This window comes from Drosophila persimilis, unplaced genomic scaffold (genome assembly GCF_003286085.1).
Source record: "Drosophila persimilis strain 14011-0111.01,24,50 unplaced genomic scaffold, DperRS2 tig00000002-arrow-pilon, whole genome shotgun sequence".
Classification (NCBI taxonomy): domain Eukaryota; kingdom Metazoa; phylum Arthropoda; class Insecta; order Diptera; family Drosophilidae; genus Drosophila; species Drosophila persimilis.
This window is the reverse complement of record NW_020825289.1, coordinates 9223770-9245989: the sequence shown is the minus strand read 5'-3', so window position 1 is coordinate 9245989 and position 22220 is coordinate 9223770. Positions and strand designations below refer to the sequence as shown.

The 22220-nt window shown below is 45.0% G+C and overlaps 1 protein-coding gene across 1 annotated transcript; it reads right to left on the bottom strand.

Annotated features, from left to right (window-relative positions):
• Positions 1-18798: 18798 nt before the first annotated feature.
• On the bottom strand, positions 18799-21271 carry LOC6590180. The gene is made up of 4 exons (XM_002016297.2): positions 19584-21271; positions 19424-19520; positions 19003-19359; positions 18799-18940 (listed from the first exon to the last, which is right to left on the bottom strand). Exons 1-4 carry the CDS (start codon positions 21252-21254, stop codon positions 18903-18905), a joined length of 2163 nt encoding a protein of 720 aa, XP_002016333.2. The 5' UTR covers positions 21255-21271; the 3' UTR covers positions 18799-18902.
• Positions 21272-22220: the final 949 nt, after the last annotated feature.

The window sequence follows — 22220 nt, the reverse complement described above, 5'->3', positions numbered from 1 at the left end:
CCGAATGGGGGAATCCCCGCAGAATGCAAAGCGGCGCAATGCAGAACAGCGGACAAAATGGCGATGGGGATAAGCCTGGCGGGGGACTCGGCTGCACAGCATGACTTGGCAAATGCTGGAAACAGCCTGCAAAGGGAAGTGGATGGAACACAATAACGTTGACTTGAGATTCGCAGATTATCCTGTGTAGGCACTTAACATGATGCAGGAGCGCAGGGGAGCGCAGGACAAGTCCCAGTCGGAGTTCCAGTGGCAGTCAAGTGAGAGGGCATTAGGGCAGTCAGGGCAGACAACAACAGCCGCATGTGCCACATGTGGCATCCTAAGTTGGTGGCATAATAGCGCCAAGAGCAAAGCTGATGCGTCTGAGTCTCTCCCATTCTCCAATTCTGTCTCTCTTTCCCACCCTTCGCCTAACTCTGCCCAATGTGGTGGCGGAAGCATAATAAATAAGCAAGTGTGCAGGCGGAAATATTAAGCAGCGGTTGTGGGAGGATCAGCCTGCCACACAACTGCTGTGCCACAACGTACAGAACGAAACTCATTTCGTGTGTCACAAGATGCCTCGACATTTATGCACTGAATGCACGCGCCGATGCCCAGATGCTGTTGCATGCCTCTGCGTGAGCTTCAGTTGATTGCAAAAAAGGAGCCAAGGGCGTGGGGCAGCTCCAGAAAGAGATAGAGAGAGGGAGAGAGAGAGAAGCAGAAGCTCTCATTGTTGTTCGTTCTGCCAATGATATAAGTCTAAGCCAGGGAAAACCACTCATAATTCACAGTCCGCATGACGCAATGTCAACATTTTCCTTCCGCTCTCTCTCTCTCTCTCACGTTTTTGAAAAAAAGGGATGACATCCGCCTGTCCTTGAACGAGGTGAGGCTTAAATACTCTTTCGGTAGATGAAATTTAATTTTTCCCTCCTCAAGGTGGTTGGGAACTGGTTGGGGTTAGGTGAGGGTTAGGGTTAGGTTAGGTGGCACTGGTAGCAGTTCCAGGGAACGATGTGGCATATGCTGCCATATATCATTAAAAGTAAGGGAAATGTACATTTTGTATCGAGAATGAAGACACCAAATATAGTTTGGATGTACTACTGATACTCGTAACCCCAAAATTGTTTTTTAATTTATTTCCAATTTCCCCGCATTAGCAATTCAATCGAATGAACAACAGTATCCCTGGTGTACCATCATTACTAAAGCAGAACCAGATGACATGTCTACTATTATAGGGCTACAGCCCCACTCCAGCTGCATAGATAAGAGCATCCCTACTCTCGCATTGAAGAACAATGCTCTGTCATTTGTTTCTTGTACTTTATGCTCCAATTAGTAGCTTCCGACAACGTCTCAGACTTCGGACACGGACACCGACACCGACACGGACACTGACACGGGTACTGAGGTTCTTTTGTGGAACTCTGCAGAAACGGAAATCAAATAATATTTTCATACTGATTTATGATTCTATTTGCACAGGCAAAAGCGATCCCCGCCCCCATTTGCATGTGATTCATGCTCTGAAAACCATGAATGATTATATTTGTTTGCCTCGGCTGCGAAATTCAAAACTCCCGGAGCACAAATACATATAAATGACTTTGGTTGCGTCCAGCTCCAGCCCACCGGAGTTTATAACTAGGATCAGATTATGAGACCGACACTGGTGCCCCCAGGGACCAAGACCAACGACCAGACCTCCCTGTTTTCTCAAGCACTGCCCCTGTGCTTCCCTGCCCAGTTCTGTCTTACCACGAAATCCTTTTCGGTTTCAATATTTATTTGTGGGCCCCAGCTGGCATTTCTCAGCCCATGCAAATTGTTTTCTAGCTCTCGAAATTAAGTTGTCAAGCTTCGGCTCTGCCCGAGATTGAGGGAGCTCTAGAGCTCACGTTCCATGGACTACGAGTATATTGATGCCCTCCCTCTTGTTCAATTTGAATGAATTAAGCCAGGGCCAAGTGAATTACTATTTTCCTTTAATTTACATCCCATTCTAAGGGGAAGTACTTATAATATCCATGAGATGGAAACCATGTTTGCTTTCCATCGCTTCAATTATACCTCACTGCATCTATCTCTCAATTTAATTTCCGAATTTATTAAGTGCAGCGGAGATACTAAAATATACAAATATTGTATTTCCAATGGTTTTAACACAGAATCAATGAATCATCAAAATCTTAAAACAGTTTTAAAAATGGATTGCATATCGTGCAGTGGAGATTTTAAATATACAATATATTTCCTTTTCCAGTGGTTTTAAAATGGAGTCAATGAATCATCAATAGCTTTTATTAAAATCAAAAAAATCATCCCCATCCAAGTTGTTTCACCTCAATTCAATGGAAAAAGAATACTATTTTCTACTAACAAATGAAAGAAGCTTAAAGTTTATAAGACTTTCAAAAATATTCGTATGAATGCACGCCAAGGGACACGTCGCCGACACATGTAGAAATGAATATACTCCGAATCGGGTGCCACATTCGGAGCGATAAAAAGTGCGAAATGGAGTAAAGTGAAAGCCGGGCGGGGCGGAGGGAGAGTGCAAGTGAAAAGTGAAATGTTAAGCCAAGAAGGGTGAAATACAACTGCATTCTGCACACTAACTGTCGCCATTTGTTATTGCTTTTTAGGTGTCCTTCGGAAGGCAACACAGGGACTGACTTGGAAGACGTGGCAAGTTTACTCGACTCGGGCGACTCGGATGATGCTGAGACGCATCGTATGCTCCACGCAGCAGCAGGACGAGCCGAACCAGAGCTCCAACACGTGCTGGGACTTAGGAGCAGAGCAAACCTTTTCCTCCCCCAGATCCCTGTTCTTTTGGCTCCTCTGGGGCATCATACAATTCACAATTGTTGTCCGGCTCATGTTTGCTTGAATGGTGCCCCAGCTTTTGTTAGATCCCAGCTCATGCCCCATGCACCACCTACGCCCCCAACATTCGCATTTATACGAGTATGTACTTTATTTTGATTTTCTGAGCAGCACACAGAAAGGAAAGCAAAAAGGGCTTATAGAATTTTTAAAGAATTGGCATTGAAAACTCATGTAAATAGAGATTTAATGGGATTTAAAATTTCCGCAGAGAAAACAGAGGTATAAAAACTAATTTACAAATGTTTTACAATAACGGAAACCTCACATTCGGCTTGGATTCGAAAGAAGGAAACGATGTCTGGCCACTTTGGCATACTCGTAGAATACTTTAGAAGCAAAAATGGGGTTTTAAACGTTAAGCCTGTTGTACATATCACTCTCAGAGCTGATGATAAAGATATACAAGAATCTATGATGGGGCATTTTCTTTATCATTTAGAATTAGATTTTGGTTAGCGCCCGACAGGACAATAAATACTAATAGCCAAAAGAGTAAGAGCCGGCGACACATAAACCATAGCCGGCAAAAGTTGTCGCTCTGGTGGTACGAGAAATAATCATCATCAAATTGCCTCGTTTCCAGTTTCAACTCCAGTTCTGAGTTCAGTTTGGTACTGAGGGGGGCTTTCCCTTTCAGTTTCCACTGCAGCTGGTCTGGAAAACAGCATGGGGATGGAAGGAAGTGGAAGTGGAAAGGCCAGAAGCAGGGACTCACTCAAGTTCATTTATTTTTATTGTTTTCGGAGCTTTTGGCGGCAATTTATGGGCCAGCGGAATACAATGAAATATAAACGAGTTTTGTATATATAAAAAAAAAACCTCTGTACGAGTGTATGGCCAGCAGGAATTTTATTTTATTTTATTTTGAATGGAAACAATGTCCACTGCCGCTGCCAGCAGTGAAAGTGCACGAAGAGCATGGGAAATACACAGCGAAATGAAAGCACAGAAAAAATATGTATGTATGTATGTAGTATGTATAGCAATGCATGAAAATAAAGAAGGAATAATTTACTTTTCTTTAGCTCGGACCTGGACCTGAACCAAGGGAAGTGGCAAGAGCAGCATTCGGTGTTCGGCCTCCAACATTCTATCTTATTTTGCACTAAATTTTAACAGGATTTAGCCCCGTCGCTCTTTGCTGTCATTGCTAACAAGCGGAGACGACTGGCCGTGTCCAACCGAGCGGAGCCAGGCCAAAAGAAAGATCCCGGCACAGCACAGCCACTATCCCGTTCCGTGGCCAGCAGCGACAGGGGCGTAGCGAATGAGTTTTGTCGCAAATCCGCTTACGTCCACACCGCCGCAACGAAAATTGTGATGGCGCATCTGATGAGGAGGACAACGCCGACGCCGACGACGACGACGACTACGATGATGATGATGATGATGATGTTGATGGGCCCGAAGATAGCCCCTCGTCCACTGCTGTTGTCTTTTTAACTGGGACATAAATAAATTCCATAAATCTTTTGCACTTTAACGCTTCGGCTTTAAGCCAAGTCAATGTCTCCGAGCGGAGTAAAGAACGAAGACCGGGGCTCATGCCTGAGAGGCCTTGATCCGATGTGTGTGTGTGTGCGCTCTGGGGCTACACTGCAAAAAATGTCAAGGATTATTTGCTTTCACCCCATGTCTATAGGCCATTCATATTAGCCGAGCTTGTGAAGCCCGATAATTCTTTGAATTTACATGCAATTTCTAGGCTTACAGACAAAGTAGAAATTGTATATGACTATCACGAAGCTTACCAGCAGGTCGGGGACGGGGATGATCGTGGCAATGAAATTAAACGGCGTCATAATTTACTGCTGTGGCGCGACGTCACCGACTGCCCTCCGGTGGCCGCCAGTGCATTGAGTCCCGTATAAACTCCTCTCTCTGAGTTCTTTACCCCAGAATCAGTGTGTCTCGCTGTGGGGTCGTAGAAAGTCCAATGGCGGAGGGGACGAGACTCATCGAACACTTTCATTTCGCCGTCAGGGCCCTACATTTGTGCCTCGCTCTATCTGCTTTTCTGCTTTGTGTCTGACTTGTCTGACGCGGGCAGGTGGCAAATTCTCTTTTGGCATTCAACATGCATTTATACTCCCGCCAGATACCCTTTCCCAGATGGTCCCAGCCGGAAATTCTGTATCTCAAATCTGTTAAAGGCGGTTGACGGTTAACGGATATTTAAGGATGCATTAAAAAATCACTTAGTTCCCACTAAACCGATCGGTAAGGGCATCTAAAGCTTCGACTTCTGATTTTCTTCCTTCGCTGCTTCGCTGAGGCACGTTGCCTGGTGCTCAGTCAAATGAATTTTACATGGCGCTTAACTCGTGCCGACTGGCTGATGCCGATGCCGATGCTGATTTGCTGCAAATCAGGCACTGATGAGGAGGCTGTTGCTTAACCTTGCAGGAGCGCTGTCCAAACATTTATTTGATCTGGCATTCATTTGCCAAGCTGAGCAAAAGTCACATGACAAGTCACATGTCTGTCCGTGCAGCATGTACGAGTATTTGAACTCGGATTGTCTGCTTAGTGTTGCATACAAAAGTATCTCAAGCTCTGTCTGCCTGCACGGTCGAATAATTTAATGCCTGTCCACTGGCAGTGTCTCTGCCCTCTTCCTCTTCTGGCCATCTTTCATTGGCCAAAATACACTCCACATGGTAGCAAGCCCGTGCCCGTGGCTGCCATTTGGGATGCACACAGCGTGCCATTTGACTGCAATTTAATGCAGCAGCAGGAGCAGTGGCAGCAGCTCCAACTACTACGACTACGAGCATTTTATGTTTTGCAAAATGACAAATCACATTTATTTATTCTATGCCCTGCCATGTCTCTGTGTAAGCCAGCACGGCTTTAATGCCCTGCCAGGACTCAAGCTGTCTCTGGATCTGCCTCTGTCTCTGGATCTCGAACTGTCGCAGAGTCTGCTTGTGCCTTGTGACACATTGATTCCACCTATTACCGATAGCTGCAGCCGCATTATGGAATACGCACCCATCTGCTGAGCTAAGGCCAAACTTTCGAACGAATTTGTAATCGAATCTTGCAAAACTATTCCAACATCTCCAATGGGCGGCCACCACTCCACTGAATTCTTGGCTTAACCGCAATTTCTATCTAAGAAACTTTTCTCTGCTATGAAAAATATTCAGAGAAATGCACTTTAGACCCAAAGAAGAAGTTTCCTGAGTTTGTGTTCCTTTGAGAACGCATACACCCTGTTTAAATGACATTAATTGTGCATTTTTAATACGAGGCAAGTAGACCTTTTATTGATAAGAAAATTGTAAATAGCACAGCAGCAGAAGAGATTCCCGTGATCCACATCAGAGGGAACGTGCCTATGCTTCATTGCCTCTAGCCATGGCCCTCATTTTCCCAAGGTCACCACAATTACAATGACCTATTTGTACAAGTACAAGTATTCACATACGAGTATTATAAATATTTTCTGGCTTTAACTTGAATAAATCAAAATCGATCAAATATCTGGATGTTAACGTAAAATTAAATGCGAAATAGGTGTTTAATTAAGATAAAGATTAAAGCTCTTTCCCTGTTACATACAGCCCGTAAACCTCTGAAAGTGAAGGGAACCGTGTACTAACTTTCGATGGGCAATCTCAAATCCTATCAAGAGCCTAGGCCAAACTCCACTGGGACCACAAACAGGATGTATTGGTGCGAAGGACTGCCCGAATCTACACCTGCACCGGATGTTGGTCAACCCCGGAGGGTTGCTATGCGACGCTTATTGGGGAGGATTGTGGGTGGGCCGGAGTCTTGGCATTGGCATTGGGGCTTGGCGCTTAATTAGCAAACAACCGTTGTATTGTAGTCGCCGTGGGGCAGATGACAAATGGACGTGAAGATAGCGATGATGGAGGCGTGGAAGAGGGTGGTCTATGACACCCTTTAATGACTGATTGGCGGCAGTTTCAGCACAAAGTTTAATTAGGAAAACGCTCACTAATGACAACTAATGGCCGTGACTTGCGCTCCTACTGCTGCTGTTGTTACTCCAGTGATCGGATCACCGGAGAAAACCTCGGAAATATTAGTTGTAAACATGGAAGCGACAGCAGGGCATGATCAATTTTCATTTGTTCCGGCCAAAAAAAATAAAAACAAAAACAGAAACAAAAAACGTAGAAGCAACCACTTTGTGGGGCTCGCACGGCTCGACTCAATCAAGTTAATGGCAGCCAAATGGGTTTTTGATGCGCTTCCCGCGCAGCTCCACGCGGAATGCCTCCATAAAAAATGATTGCCATGGCTGCTCCTCGCCCTGTCCTGTCCGGCTTCGTCCAGGCCCTGCCAAAACTTGGGCTTAATGAAAACGCGTGGACACTGCCGTCGACGTTTATTGTGTGGGTGTGTGGCAGTGGTAGTGGTAGTTGGACCGCTGTTGAGGTATAAAATGTTCGCAAGTTGGCTTAGCCAGACAGATAGCTTCTCCATCTCCTGCGCCTTCTGCTGCTCTTGGAGGGGTGTGCCAACTTTCTTATTGACAATTTGAGCATTTAAGCGTTAAATTCTTATGAGGCATAAGTTGGCTCGCTCCACTCCCAGTCCCAGGCCCAGGCCCATAGTTAATAAAGGCACTTCATAAGACCGCAACACGACACGAGGTGTGTCCACGTGGATGGTTATGGCCGGTTTTCCTTTTCGTGCTCCTTCATCTTATTCCTTTATTTTTGATGCTCCTTTTGTTTCTGTGCCTGAAAAAGTCCTTCTGTGAGACATAGTAGACCAAAATAGGAGTAAACTATCTCACATCTCTTCACGTAATTCAACGATGCTGTAGTTTAAAAGGAGACAAAAATCGGGGGGAGATTGAAAAGGATACACCTTTTCCTTTTTTCCAGAGAGGCGTTTTATACTTTATTCCTTTTGACTTCGTATTTGTCCCTTCAGGTAAGAGCGAAAAATGGCAATTGCTCTTTTGATTTTTTGCTGTTCACGTGAACCTCAAAAACTGAGAGCTAGCCGAAATGTTTGCCAAAAATGAAACGAAATTGTTGCTGGAATTTCAAATGTATGGAGGGTATTCGAGGGTATTCCATGCATCGACTTTCTTTGTTTTGCCTTTCAGCATTTTTGATGCGCCTGACGTAGCACTCGGATCCCCCTGCCCGTCTAATCAAATTAATGGAATAACTCAACGCTGACTTGGCCACCCCGCCCTTGTACTTTCCTTTATTCGCAGTTATGTTTCTGTTTCGGCCCTTTTTTCGCGGTGTCGGCCAAAGCGGGTTTAATAAACCAACTTCCAACTGGGAAGTTATTTCGTCAGGTTCCGTTGACCTCCGCAGGACGCCATTAGATTCGAACCCTTTCCATAGGATTTCATATTCAAGACACACTCCGTATCGCGATTCGATTAAGAAATTAAGTAAGTAATTACTTTTCCCTTGAATGGTGGCAGAGAGTGGGGCTGAGACTGTTTTGGGATAACGTTTACCGCAAGCGAGGAGATATTTTAATTAATTGCATAATCACTCAAAGAAAACCGCAACAGTCCCCACTTCTCCCAGGGGCGGAAATTTGTAAATGAAACCCAAAGAAACAATCAAAATTCGAAAAGTCAGCAAAGCTCTGCCCACACCCACACCTATACCCTCACCCTGCCGCTTGGAGTACGCTCAGTGTCGCCATTGTACAAGTGTTTTTAATATTTAATTGCTTTTAAATGAGTCCAAGTATTTTATTGTATTTCATTTGACGATGTAAACGCTGCTCAACAGCACGTCCCGAGGTCCCGAGAGTCGTCTTCGCTCCGTTCGCAACTTTGCAAATTATTCAAAGCGAAAATTGTGGGGATCCCCTCGAGCACTGTGGAACGCCAGAGTGGCAGTGGTAGTGGCAGTGGTAGTGGCAGTACCTAAAGCAGGGAGAGTCAGGGGAGGGGAGCCAGGAGCCAGAGCACCGACAAGAAATGGCCCAAGTGGCAATTTATCAATTAAAATTGCGCTTAACAGCAATGAGGCCAAGGGGGAGAAATGGCAGCCCACATCCTTAATAAAAGGAAGAAAACAAGTTCCGACTTAAGGATACCGGCATTCAACCAACGACTGAAAAGTCCCGCATTCTGGCACCGAGTGGAATATACCCTGGTGCTAAGGGGTATTAAAAAGAAGTTACAAGTACTGCAAGTCCTCCAGCGAGGACATTGACAGTTGTCCTGCTATTTGGCTCCTTGCCACTGTCATGCCGGTGCCCCCCGTGGGGAGCTGCCACCTTTCAACTGCAGCGCAGGGGACCGCACCGAACCGGCCACTTCCAGAGTCACTTAACGCGTCTTTACTTCCTTGCCAACGAACCGTTCCATCTGCCATCAAGTGGACCTGTCCTCCCAATTAAAGCTCCTTCCGACGGGGCCAAAGTAAATAAATCTTAGAACAGAACTAGATATAAATTCCGATGTTAGAATGAGGATAAATGAATGGAGAGTACGACTGCTCTTGCTCCTCCGAGGGCTTAATTAAATCAGAGAGAATGGAATAGACGATGAGGCTTACGCATCTTCTAATTTAATTGCTACCCATTAGATTCTATCCAAAACGTAAATAACCTACAAACAGAAGGGAATCTTGAGAGCGCTGTCCCAGTTATTTCATTTTGCATAAACGATTATGATTCTCGTAGACATTCTCGTGTATCATTAAAAAAAATTTGCGTTCCTCCCATCTGCTTTAAAACTTTATCAATCAATTGAAAACTACTTTATACACCAATACTTACAGTGTCTGGGTCACTCCACTGACCGCTATGAAGCTCATCCCTCATGAGTATTTTCATCGAATCCGTCCTGAACAATCACTATCAATAACTTTATTCAAATAAACACGCATATTTTAACATTCTTTTGAGGGAGCATCTGAAATGTCATTCATCACTCCAACAATACAACAATGGGGAAATTCGCCATCTTTTCTCCTTTCAATGAAATTTTGCTTATAATTTAGTTGGAAAACATTTCAAAATACCATTTGAATTGAAATATTTCAAAACCCCATTTGAGTTGTTTTCGTGACGTGGAAAATTGCAAGGTCTCAAAGTGTTTTGTTTCTTTTCATTTCGTTAGTATTGTAGAGAAGGCTTTCCACTTCAGGTGGGTGAAGGTGGCGCATTTACCTATATAATCCGCCCTTTTGTGTGCCCCAGGACACAGAGCACGACCCACAACCGAACCGAACGCCAAACAAACCGCCCACCAGGGTGATTCTCTTTGGGCAATATTAAAGTTTGGCACTTTAGGCCCTGCGCCGGTAATTAACACTTTGCCTAAAGTTGGGTCTGTTTCAATATTTGGGTTTTCAATGGGTAGTTTTGTCAAATTTTTCGGACTCTTCTTTTTATTTTATGCCACAGATTTCAGGGGAATTCTGTTGGTACCGTCAGGAATGGCTGGTGGAAGCGAGACGGGCTCGCTGGCTGGAGAATATGGAAATTTTATTGCTCGCTTATGTTTGAGTTAATTTGGCAACAATTTTGTTGAATTTTAATGAGTGTGCGAGGAACATAAGCCCCACGTCGAAGCTCCCCTCCGAAAGGGGGGGATGGCAGAGATGGGGCGGCAGGCAGAGCTAAGCCGTTGACAGAGAGACTGACAGAGCGACAGGCGAGACCCTGTAGATGTGGATGACGATGACAAGGACTCGAAAAACAGCGTAAACTTCCCCAAACCCAACCCTGCGGCTGATGCAGTCGCCAGGGCTGTGGCAGGAGTACCAAAGACGAGTTTCTAATTAAGCCACAGCCTTGACAGAGGCTGTCAATCCGAAGCCGCAAATTATGCGAATTCTCCAGCTATTTACAAAATATATTAACGATGGAATTACGAAAATCAACAGCAGACATGGGCGAAAACTCTGGCATAAATCTAAATGGAAATGGAAAATGGAAAATGGAAAATCTTTAATGAAGTCGGTGCCCGTTGATTGTTGATTCTGTGCTAATTGTTGTGTGGCAAATTCAATTAAAGTAAATGCCCCAGCAAAACATCACAATATGCTCTGGCCCCGGACCGAGATGAAGTCCGCATGGTGTCTGCTGTCTGATGCCTAATATCTGATGAATTAATTAAAAACGCCTCATTTGCCGGAGCAATCAAGCATGGCAAGCATTCTGGGGGGCCAGGTTTCTATAGTCTATAGTCAGGGAGGCGCCCATCTGGTTCCTAGGTCCAGGGCCCAGGCTGAAATTATGCGCCACTTTTGGCATTTTCATAATGTTGCTTATGAAACGTGACTTTCGCAGTGCGACGACGAAAGGCCTCATCGCATCTCATTCCGGGCCTTTTCAGCTTTTGTTTCGGTCTCCTCTCCCATTGGCCCGAACTGGGGCCGAATTTTAATTTTGAACTGATTTTTTTCGGTTTCGGCCATGCCACGCATTGTTTGTCAACTTTTCAGCCATGGCTTACCCTTATCCAAGGCGGGGTTCGGTTCCCTTTGGATCGCCCCGGTACTGTGTTCTGTTCTGTTCGGATCTTTTTTGGGTGGGAGGCTTGGGGCGTGGAAAGCGCGTGCTATAAATTTTGTGTAAATATTTGTTAGTCGTGGACAGGACGGAGCGGAGCAGGCGGCCGCCGCTTCATTATGAACCTCCCGGAGTTTGCGCGGCATTCAACTTTTAACTTGTTGGACACACACACCGTTTTTTACGACTTTGATTGTTCGTACACAAATTGTAATTTTGGCAAAAGGTAATTAAGCCGCCGAAAATCCAATTAAGTGCAAGGGAATCTCAAATTGAAATCAGTTGCTCCATCGCCAGTATCAGTACGTGTGTGTGCGTAGCGTCCCCATTTACACATCATTGTGCAAATCATTATAAAATCGAGCATAAAATTTTAATGGTCCTGCAAGGCCTAGGCACAGCACAGCACGAGGACAACTGTTTATGGATGGCTATAAAAGTTTTAGTTTCGCTGCTCGACAAACGGAATATCAAGTATTTAAACGCGTAAATATATGTATTCTCAACTGTATAATTGCATCACTTAACCGTTAAACGATCCACCAGCCCAACCACAGCCTCAAAACCGCTCCACCCGCCCATTTGGATGTCTGTGAATGCTGAAGGTTGATGGAAAATTTAAAATTGGATATATGATTTGAGGGCATGAATACATGTATACATGCGTACATACCTAGTGAAGGCTGCAATGCAATGGACCTGTCCGAATGTATGGTATGCACATCGAAACAGCATTAATGTCCTGTACAAGGCAATGGGGATATTTGGCTGTTCGATCGCTGCTGTGCGACCAAAGAAAAAACGACTAAAAGGAAGTAATCTTCTGTCCAGAGTAAGCCGAACGAAAGCCCGGCGGACATAATCCTCTACGGCATGGTTCCTCCTCGTGTGTCTATTAAAATCATCAGGAGCTGCGCTGCAGCTACACATAAGTCAACATTTGTCCGCGTTGTTCTGTTGCGATGTGAGTACATGTGAAACATGTGAGTATCTGCTTGCCAATGGTATACTTGCATTTGGTACCCTTACTCGTACTTACTACTTACTCTCTCAGTGCTTATTTCTCTATTTTTGTATGTAATGAGGGCTTTTGCGCTGCTTTGTCTCCCATCAGCTTTGCTTTTGAGAGGCATCTACCAGTCGCTCCATTTTATTTTTATGTAAAATCATTTTTGGTGAATTTTTTTTGGTTTTCACTTCACTCAATGTTGTGCACTCAATTTGTTTATGTGCAGTTTTCCGAACCGAAAATTGAATGCAAAGGAATGCCCCAATGTGGAAAATAAAAAATAAAACAAAAAGGGGAAACCAAATAAGGAACCCGAGCCATACAATTTCTGCCAACTCTGCACTTTTCATAGTGCTGAAAATGTTCGAGTGGTTGGGGTATGTGGGGGGGGGGGGGGGGGTAAAACGGTTGCCATCCGGCGCGGATGAAGTGCATAAATTGTTAACGCATGATTAGGTTTTGATTTCACTAATTAGATTTATTCCGCTTTAAAATGAGAGCTCCCGTTGCTCTTTGGCCCCCACCGCCACTCATCGTTTTTTTGTTGTTGTTGAATGGAAATTAAAAATTTCAGCTTGATTGCCTTTTCCGACTTTTCATTTACTGAGCAGAGCGCCAGAGATCAGGACTCGGGTTCGGACACACGTAAATATCTTAGATTGGCTCCGTTTCCACACAGATTTGCCATCATTTGTTGGACGAGCACTGAAGGCAGAAGACCAAGACTGAATCCGTCATTGGGTCGTGTGATGAACTGGCAATGTGTCGTGTCGGATTCCGTATACATTTACTTGTCCATAGAAGTCAGAGACGCAGCCAGAGATGGGCCACGGAGTACGAAGTACGGAGTACGGGCCTGGCAGGCTAATGGCGCTCAAACGACTAGCCATCTGTTATCCATCACGCCGGAAGAGTTTGCAACGGGGATGGGGCATGCATCAAACTGACGCTCAAACTGAAATTGAAGCTTTTGCTCTCACCTCTGCACAGCCCCTGCTCCCAGCTGCGGCACTCGTATCTGTGCCAACGGGAGTGGGAGGGGGGGCTGCTGGCCAAGTGGGCGAGAAAGCCATTTATTATTGCATAAAGAATGACTTTCAATTACTTGCAAGTGAGCAAACTTGCTTCTTTCCTTCCAGCACATTGACACTGCCAATAAACTTGCGCTTAGTTTCCTGTTGATCCAGTCCAGGGGTGTGTCTGTGGCAGGGGTAGAGCAGCTGGATTTCACATTAATTGTGCCAATTTAAGTTTGGGTTTCCAGCGGGAGCAGAATGGTAGAACGGACTTAGTGCACTTCTAGCTCAAAGATGGTCCGCATTCAAATTGAATTTTATTTGGCGCGACAGAGACAAATGAAGTGTTAACTGACATTTGTTTCATGGAAATGCATCCACGTCCACCCACTGCAACACCCATAGCCCATAAATCACGCCATTCGCTGGCCCTAAGCGTGCAAGTCGCGTTCGTGAGATAAAAGTGCAAATTGTTCGATTTGCATCGTAAAAAATGCCAAGCGGCAACCCCATCAAAAGTTGCCACAGCCTCAGCCACATCGGCCCCCGTTGCCACCATCCTGCAACGGCAGCTGCAATCATTTGGAACTGCAAAAGGGTGTGGCTAGTTCTGCGGTTTTAGAGAATTTTATCTCAACAAGGTTTTTTTTTTGCGACAGATCTGGGGCAATGCCCATGGAACTAGGATTCAATGTACAGTCCATTTCCCGGAAGCTTTCAAACTCCCAGGAATCTTCTGTCGTCACAAATCAATACAGCTGAGAGTGCAGAATGGTGTTTGAGCAAATTAATAGTAAAAGTCATACTTAATTGTTAATTGAATCGTAACCAATCGTCCAATATAAAATATTTGAATTATCAATCCGGTTCAGTTGGGTATGGCAGTCTGATGAAAGCAAGAGAAAAGACATTTAATTTTCTTAAATAATCTTTGCCCACAATTCACTGGCAGATTACAGCTGTTACAGATTTTTTAACTTTACAGCGTGAGGATTAATTGATTCACAATATGGGATCGATTGATAAACGGTGGAATGCGGTGGTTGGGTGTTCGCATATCAATTTACATATCTAATGCGTTATTATTACACGCGTTAAAATATTTAACAGATTAATGCACGTTTCATATTGCATAAATAATCCACAATTTAATTAAGACTCCGACAGTTCCCTGGAACTCCTGCGGACTTAACAGCCACGCAATCGGTGATATATTTATGCACATATCCCCCCACGCATATGAAAATATTCCCCTGATCGCGTTGGTCTTGCATAAGCATTTATTCCGGCTCAGTAAGTCCGGACGAATGCAGCTGGCAGCCTGGCGCCGGAGTCGCAGTTAATTGACATCATGCCCAACGGCCCTGAGTGGGTTTTGGCATTTTAATTTCATTGTAATATCGAATGTTGGTAATAAGCCATGCATCCCGGCACTCGCGGCAAGACCCCGGTTGCTGGCCCGATAAGGATGCGATTTGTGTGTGGACTGGAGCATGGATTCCAGAATTAAGCGGCATAAAATTGCATTTTTCCCCTGCTGCCCTACGCCCACCATCAGGGATCACCAAAAGCCATAAAAAATATGTATTCGTATGTATAAGCGTGGCACCAGGGGCCGAGTGGAAGTAAAAAGTAAGCCAAATCAAAAATCATAAATAAAGCATGGAAGAAATGCTGGGCGGAGGGCATAGACCAGACGTTTACCCTGTAGCCGGTTCATCTCATACACACAATGACGATTATAAGAATGAGGGATCCTCACCTGCTGCCACCGCCGCCGCCAACCGATCAGTTGATATGAAGTTAGAAAAAACTGTACAGGATGTTCTTAAACTAGTCGCGATTGCTGCCTTCAGCTCTTCACCATGAAGGCTGCTTTCATTTCGTATTTCACACAAAATGATCTCTTCTTGGAACCTCTTGGACCTCTTGGAATACCCTAGCAATAACAAAAACCTGTCCGCCAGTTTAAACGCCCTCTTGCCGCTCTGCAGCTGACGCTGCTGCTGCTTATCAGCGGCGACCATTTGGACACGGATACGGACCCAGAGGTGGACGATGGCCCAGTGCCGGATATGATGGGAGTGGGCTGAAAAAAGTGTAACAAATTTCGGTAGAAACCGGAGCGCAAGTTTATTATTTATTTTGGCGCGAAGTTTACGAGCTCGCGGCTCAGTACCGGGTCGGGTTGGTGTTGGTTCAATCGGGAGGAAATGTGGAGCGGGCTGGAACCAATATATTTTATGACAGGACCAGGACCAGGACCCCGCCCGCTTCGGCTTAGGCGGCCATGTCAGTGTGGGGCTGATGGCGATGGCCAGCCAAAACAAAAAGGAACAAAAAATTAAATTTATTTTTTCACGCACCAATAATCACAAAGCGCCGCGTAATCAAATTTATTGAAAAATGAAAGCCATAAAAAGTGGCGGAATTCGTGGCAGCCGAAAAGTTGCAGGAAAACGGGAAAACGAGGGAGTCTAGCCGGAGGCTATATAGTGAACCCCTGCTCAGAGAGTATCTACAGCTCGAATGGGGTATTCCCACGCCACAAATCGCAGTCTCTTTCTAATGATATGTACACATGTGCACATGTGGGGGTTCAGCCTTGGACATTTCAGAAAATATATTCATAATTTTAAGCAATCGAATTTCGGGTCATCCCCTCCACAACTCCACTAAACAAGAAGAGACACATCGATAGATAGTTTGTGGCAGTGGCATGGATACGCATTGGCAGGAGAGTTGGGGCATGGATGGCGTGCTGTGTGCTTTGATAAGGACATCTGCATTAATGAATTTGATTTGGCCAATAATCGTATTGATTCAACCTAATAAATTTAATTACCATCGACGTTTAATTAGCCAAAGTGGCATTTACAAAATGCCCCATTTAGCCATAAATTATATATTTTTAAATGTCACTCTGGTTGGATTTCAAAGATTTAATGATGACAGAAAATTACGAAAGGGATGAATATGACCATTTATAGATACCTTAAAAGTAGTAATTGATTGAAATGAATAAATTCATCTCTTATATCCCTATTTTCCTTGTTCTAGCCTGATCCATAGAACTTTCACGTCTTAATTACATTTTTGAGTGTCAATCTCAATTTAAGAATCCATAAATACTTTGCGATTCAGTCCCCCTTTGAGGAAAGACCTAAAAAACTTCTGCAATTTAAAAGTGCGGGTATGAGCGTAGCTCCAGACTTAGAAATAACTTCTTGCTAAGCTTGTTTTAAAGAGAAAAAACATAAAAATATTCACTCTTAGAGCCAGGTCTTGTGTTCTATATATTTTCCAGAACAGGACGGACCCAACTTTCTGCTAAACACTATAAAACGTAGAACTTTTCACACATAACTTTAAAGCATTTCATTGTTGCTGGCTGTTGTTGTTGTCGAGTTTGTTTGGTGCTGCTGTTGATGTTGCTGATGTTACCGGTTGTGTTGTTAGTTGTTTGCCTTTGCAGCATTTTATATAATTGCTGACGCTTTGCTTTCTGCCTTCACCTTTCTGGAATGCCCTATGCCGTGCCCGGCGCTGCCCTTCCCTGCCCTTTCGCGGTGTATGTGCCACGAAGCCCACGTATATATAATGGTATTCTTTTGTGGCTCTTAATATTCGCTGGAAAGGCTGCCGTCGTTGACCCGTACCCCTTGCAGGGCTCTCCTCCGGCGAGCCCTCAAAGTGAATATAAGCAAAGATTTAGCACTTTTATTATTACGCTCGAGTTAAGTAGCAAACTATGTTGAAAGTTTCCTACGCGCCACATTATCAGCAGCAGCGTACCGCGAGTCGTTGTATGGGGTTCTGGGTGGCTAGGTGGTTGGGTTGTTGGGTGGTTGGGTGGGTGCTGTTGTGCATGGCTGCTTCAGTGGCTTGTGAAACTCGCCAAAGGAATACAGAACAAACACTCTCCCCTGCCTCACTCTCACACTTGCACTCACATCGCTGTTTCTTTTCTCATACTCTTCCAAAAGTCCCTTTTTGGGCAGTTTTCAAAGCAAGAAAAGAGTGGGCATACCTTCATTTATGAGATTTATATTTGTTTATAAAATAGAATGAAATATATATAAAGTTAAGAAAATGATCGATCGTTGTGCAAGGGTATGAGAGGCTTCGCATAGTCGTAACTGCTCTGCCTTCTAGCCTCATGTTTGTTGTTGCTGCTGCTGTCGGCATCGTTGTCGTCATCATAGTTGTCGTCCGTGTTGCCGTGTTTGTTACGTAGTACTCCCTCCCTGTATCTTTGCGGGCTCCCCTTTTCTCATTCTCATTCTCGTTGTTGCAGCAGTTTGTTTGGTTTTGTGCAAAAGTTTTCAGCTGCGCTTGGGTGGCTTCATAAATTTTTAAATAATCAGCCAGTGGATACCACGTGCGGCGCGTGGACTGCGGACAGAACGAGCACCAGCACCCCAACGATGCGCTTTAAGAGAGACAGAGAGAGTAGAGCAAAGGAAAGTCACCGGGAGAGTCCGCCTTTCTAGGCAGAGATACCAAAAGTGGATGCTTGTGACGACGAATTCAATATTGGTTTTCATTTTCTTGTCGGTCCGGCCCGACGATTGGCACGAGTAGTCGTTTCGGTTTCCGATGTAATTTAGTGGAACAATGTTGTTTTCAAAGGTATTTTGGTTTCATCCCCAATAAACAACATTTGAGCTATGTATGTACGTTTGACGCCAGGATAATCACACATCACGTATATGCAATGTATGCCACTCAGACACTCTCACAAACACGCACACACACACACAATGAGGATGGAACTCCTCCGTCATTGTTTGCCGGCAGGCAATAAAAGTACACGTAACAAAAGGACAATAAAATCCTACGATTGCGAGTATCTGCGTGACATAAGACAACGAAACCCCACGCCGAACTGTAATTTTCAGATACCGGCGCCATCGCAGCAGAGGTAAAAGACAGCAACACGACGCAGCATCGCCGGAAGCGGAGTCAAATGCAAAGCCCCGAGCGGATAGGGTCCGCCATATGTTGTTTGTGTCTGACGGCTGGGTGACGCATGGCTGGACCAAATAATGGCGTCGCTAGCGGTAAGTGTAGCTCTGACTACGAGTACGAGAAGGTGTGTGCTTTTCTCTCTCTCTATCATAAATTTAGTAATCGCGCCTGCGGATATAACAATTGAACCATTATTGATATTCGGAAATGTCGCACATGTTCGGTTCACGTTAGTTGAAAGGACGCATAATCGCAGACATTAAAATCAGTTACTGTTGCTTTACTGTTCATGCCAGGCTAAGTTTAATGTCTAAAAGTGAAGATTAAACCATAGCTCAAGCACATGCTCAAGCATTAAATTGAATCTGTTCAGCTTAGCCTTTTTACAAAATTGATAGAAAGACTATACACACATATAGTATGTATGTACATAGTAACAAATATTAGACATCGTCAAACTGAACTGAAAACGATTCCAGGCATGAACAAAGGAACGTATAAGGTCCAGTGTACCGTTTCCAAATGATTCCTTATTATTAAACTGATGCCACTGTCGCCGTTGTCTTCTGACGTTCTGTAATAAGACGAAGAAACAAAAGTTAAAATATCCCATTAAATCCCAGTCGAAGGTCCTACCAAGCATGCTATAGCGACCCGACAAGTCGGTGTATGTCTTTCGCAGCTTGGCAACAATAGCACGCCTTTCCTGGACTTCCTCCAGGCACTTGTCGTACTCATACATAAGGGCTGGGTGGAAGAGTAGTCCGCCTTTGGAGTATAGGCGGGCGTGGGTAGTCTTGATCTTTAGGCGGTCCGCTTGGATATCGCTCAAATAATGACGCAACTCGTACAGCCTCTCGCCCTTCTCTTTCAGTTCCTCCTTCGCAATCTCCAGGGATTCGGCGATCATGGTGCGCTTCTCGCGGATGCATGTTTTTTCGATCAGGAACTTTTTGTAATTTGCTTGCATGGCCAACACTTCTTTGGTGCGATCTGGGGAATACATAAGGACAGTTCTCTGCTTATGAATAACGTCTATTTTACGTGGAATACTTACCCTCGAGTCGTTTCTCCAAATGTATTATATTGTCAGTGGCACTTTGGACTTCTGATGTCGTCAAATCGTCTGTAATTCTTTCCACTAGTCGCATTTTCTGGACAAAAATATAGAAACATAAATAATGGAACGAATAGAAGTACGATTGTGTCGCATTTACCTCCGTAATGACGGCCAGCGAGCGTAGATTCAGATTGAGTTCGTAGCGCCTCTCACTGATCTCGTTGCGAAGGTTCTCCATGCGCCGAAGCTCGGCATCTAGGAGACGACGCAGCTTGTCCGAGTCCTGGCGAAGCAGACCCTTCCGCATGCAGGTCTCCAGATTCTCCGTCACGAACTTCGACAAGGTATAGCAGGAGTGCAACTCCAGTTGGGCGCGCGAAATCACGAAACTCCCATTCTTCTTGATAATCGTCGAACGCTCCATCAGGTTATCGACTACGTTCAGGGCGCCCACATACCGGCGGTGTTCGATAGTCTCCACAGCCGGTGGCAGCGTGGCGTACTTGTCCGGCTTTCGGTTGCGCTTGCAGTGCTCCCCCATTTTGTTGTTTAGAATGTTGTTGGTGGACCTCTCCACGATGTACAGGTGCACTAGACGCTCTATCTCTACTAACATTTTTCCCTTATCGAACAGCTTCGCTCTGGCCCCAATCTCTGAAATTTGCACGGCCCGATTGATCAAGCTCTCGATGAAATCGCTTATCATCTTAGACAGTTGGATCTGCTGGGCTAGCTTAGGATCCACCACATCTTTGCCATCATCATCGCTCTCCGATTCGACGTAGATCTGGGCCATCATATCGGCGTCATCTTGTATGATCACCTCCTTGCGAACTTTCTCCGGTTCCTCAATCAAGCTGCCCAGGAATGAGCTTTGCGACAGTTCTTCTGGTTCTTCTTCCTCTTCGCCGATCAGCCCGAACACAGACGACGACGATTCACTAAGAGTCCTCCCAGAGGTAGATGAGCCCGAGAAGCGGTCCACGGACTGCACGAATCTCCCGGGGTCCACAGAAATTCGCGCAGGTAGTGGTGGGACGAAGGACGGACGAGTCTCGGACTCGACCGTGGTGCTGTTCTCGGATATGTCGCTCAGTGAGGGCAAACTCTCGAACTCCCTGAGAAATCCGCCTAGGAAGGAAGGCTCGGGCGCACCCCGTCTATCCTCCAGGTCGGAGATTGAACTGTCCAGTGAGAAAGCCAGAGAGTCATGGGATCTGGTGCTGCGTCTGCCTAGAAACTCCATTCTCTCCTCCCAGGCCTCATCTTCGGATCCGTGAAAATCAGTTATCACAGAATCGCCATCCTTCTCGACTCGTTCTTTCTCCTCAACCTCCATCTCGGCTCCGTCAGGCCACTCGCATTCTTCTTCGGTTGCAACAACTTCGGGTTCTCCTTTAATTCTCTTTAGCATCAGTTTTACCCTCTCACGCTTGAGTCTCTTGTGTTCGTCGGCAACCTTCTGCAGCTCCGACCTATTGTCCGCGGATGGTTGAAGATCGGTCGACTCCTCCACCTCGGACGGGGCTACATCTGTCCCCTCACCTTCGATGGATGGATCCATGTCCATTTTCTCCCCTTCGAACGAATAGTTATCCGTCTTCTCGCCTTCGGATGGACTAATATCCGACTTTGCGTCAGTCTTCTCTACTTCGGGTGGGGAAACGTCAGTCTCCCCTGCGTTGAAGGTCACTGGGGGCCCAGCAGCAGCTGGCTGCTCCCCTTCCACCTCCTTTACAGGTTGGGAAACATCCGGCTTTTCTTCTCCGGATTCCTTCACATCGGCTTCTTCCTTGCTCGGTATAGGATTGGGATCCTCTTGCGGCATGGAAGCTGCTTCATCTTCTGCAGCTTCCGCCATTATTGTGTCTGTCGGGTGGATATATTACAGCAAAATATATTTTCAATAAATATATATTATGATGTTTTAGTATGTAAAAATCTTTTAGATATGTTATTTGTTATATGATTCGTGTCAGATGAATTTGAGATGACTGAATCGTCTGCTGGGATTAGTAGTAATTTAATGTATGTAGATTCTATGGCAGCTTAGAGATTTCTGTTTCCTGTTTAGCCTCCTTTCTTGACTCAGGAGATGTCACAATCTATGCAGATAAAACTCAGACTAAAATGTATTTATATTTAGTCATCTTTTCATTGTTCTCTATTTAAACAAACGCCATCCATTACGAGTTATCCGCCTGAATCTGTCCTGTCTGTCTTTCGGACAAAAATGACATAAATGGCTTAAATAAATGCACTGCTGACGATGACTAACGGACGAGCGACTATTTAAACATTATTTAAACAAATATGCCAGAGTTCCTGGCCGAATTCGTTATTTTTTCCAACAGTCCATGGACAAGAATGCCAACAAATTCTCGTACCAGTTAGATAAACAACTACGGCAAAATAACAAACTGAATGCAAGTAAAACAATCTTCAGGGCAGTGACCCTTTGACATGTGAGTCCCGAGCATGGATGGACACGGCCAGGTGAGTGGCATTCTTTAATTAAAGTGCAATGCCCCTGCCACTGCAAATGAAAGCCTGCAAGTGGGGCAACATCAGCATAAGCAGAGAGAGCACTTTTGCTCAAGAGATTGCTTTCCCTCATGAGATTTACAAGCGAGGGAAATTCCCCTGGAGTCAGTCGAGTCTAAAAGTGTTTCATGTGTGGCTCATTAGGGCATCTTCAACTGACAAGGAAGCACCTAAAAGATGCACCTCAAAGCACGGAGGAGTTTCTGTCTGAGTGGAGAAGGGGATCTTTAATAGCTGCAGGCGCACTTGA

Excerpts from the sequence above, each read along its gene's own strand:
- LOC6590180 (XM_002016297.2), bottom strand. The coding sequence starts at position 21,254 with ATGCCGCAAGAGGATCCCAATCCTATACCGAGCAAGGAAGAAGCCGAT. Across the intron at positions 19,360-19,423 it reads TTTGGAGAAACGACTCGAGG|ATCGCACCAAAGAAGTGTTG; the intron begins GTAAGTATTCCA and ends TGTATTCCCCAG. Across the intron at positions 18,941-19,002 it reads GGGTCGCTATAGCATGCTTG|AACGTCAGAAGACAACGGCG; the intron begins GTAGGACCTTCG and ends GTCTTATTACAG.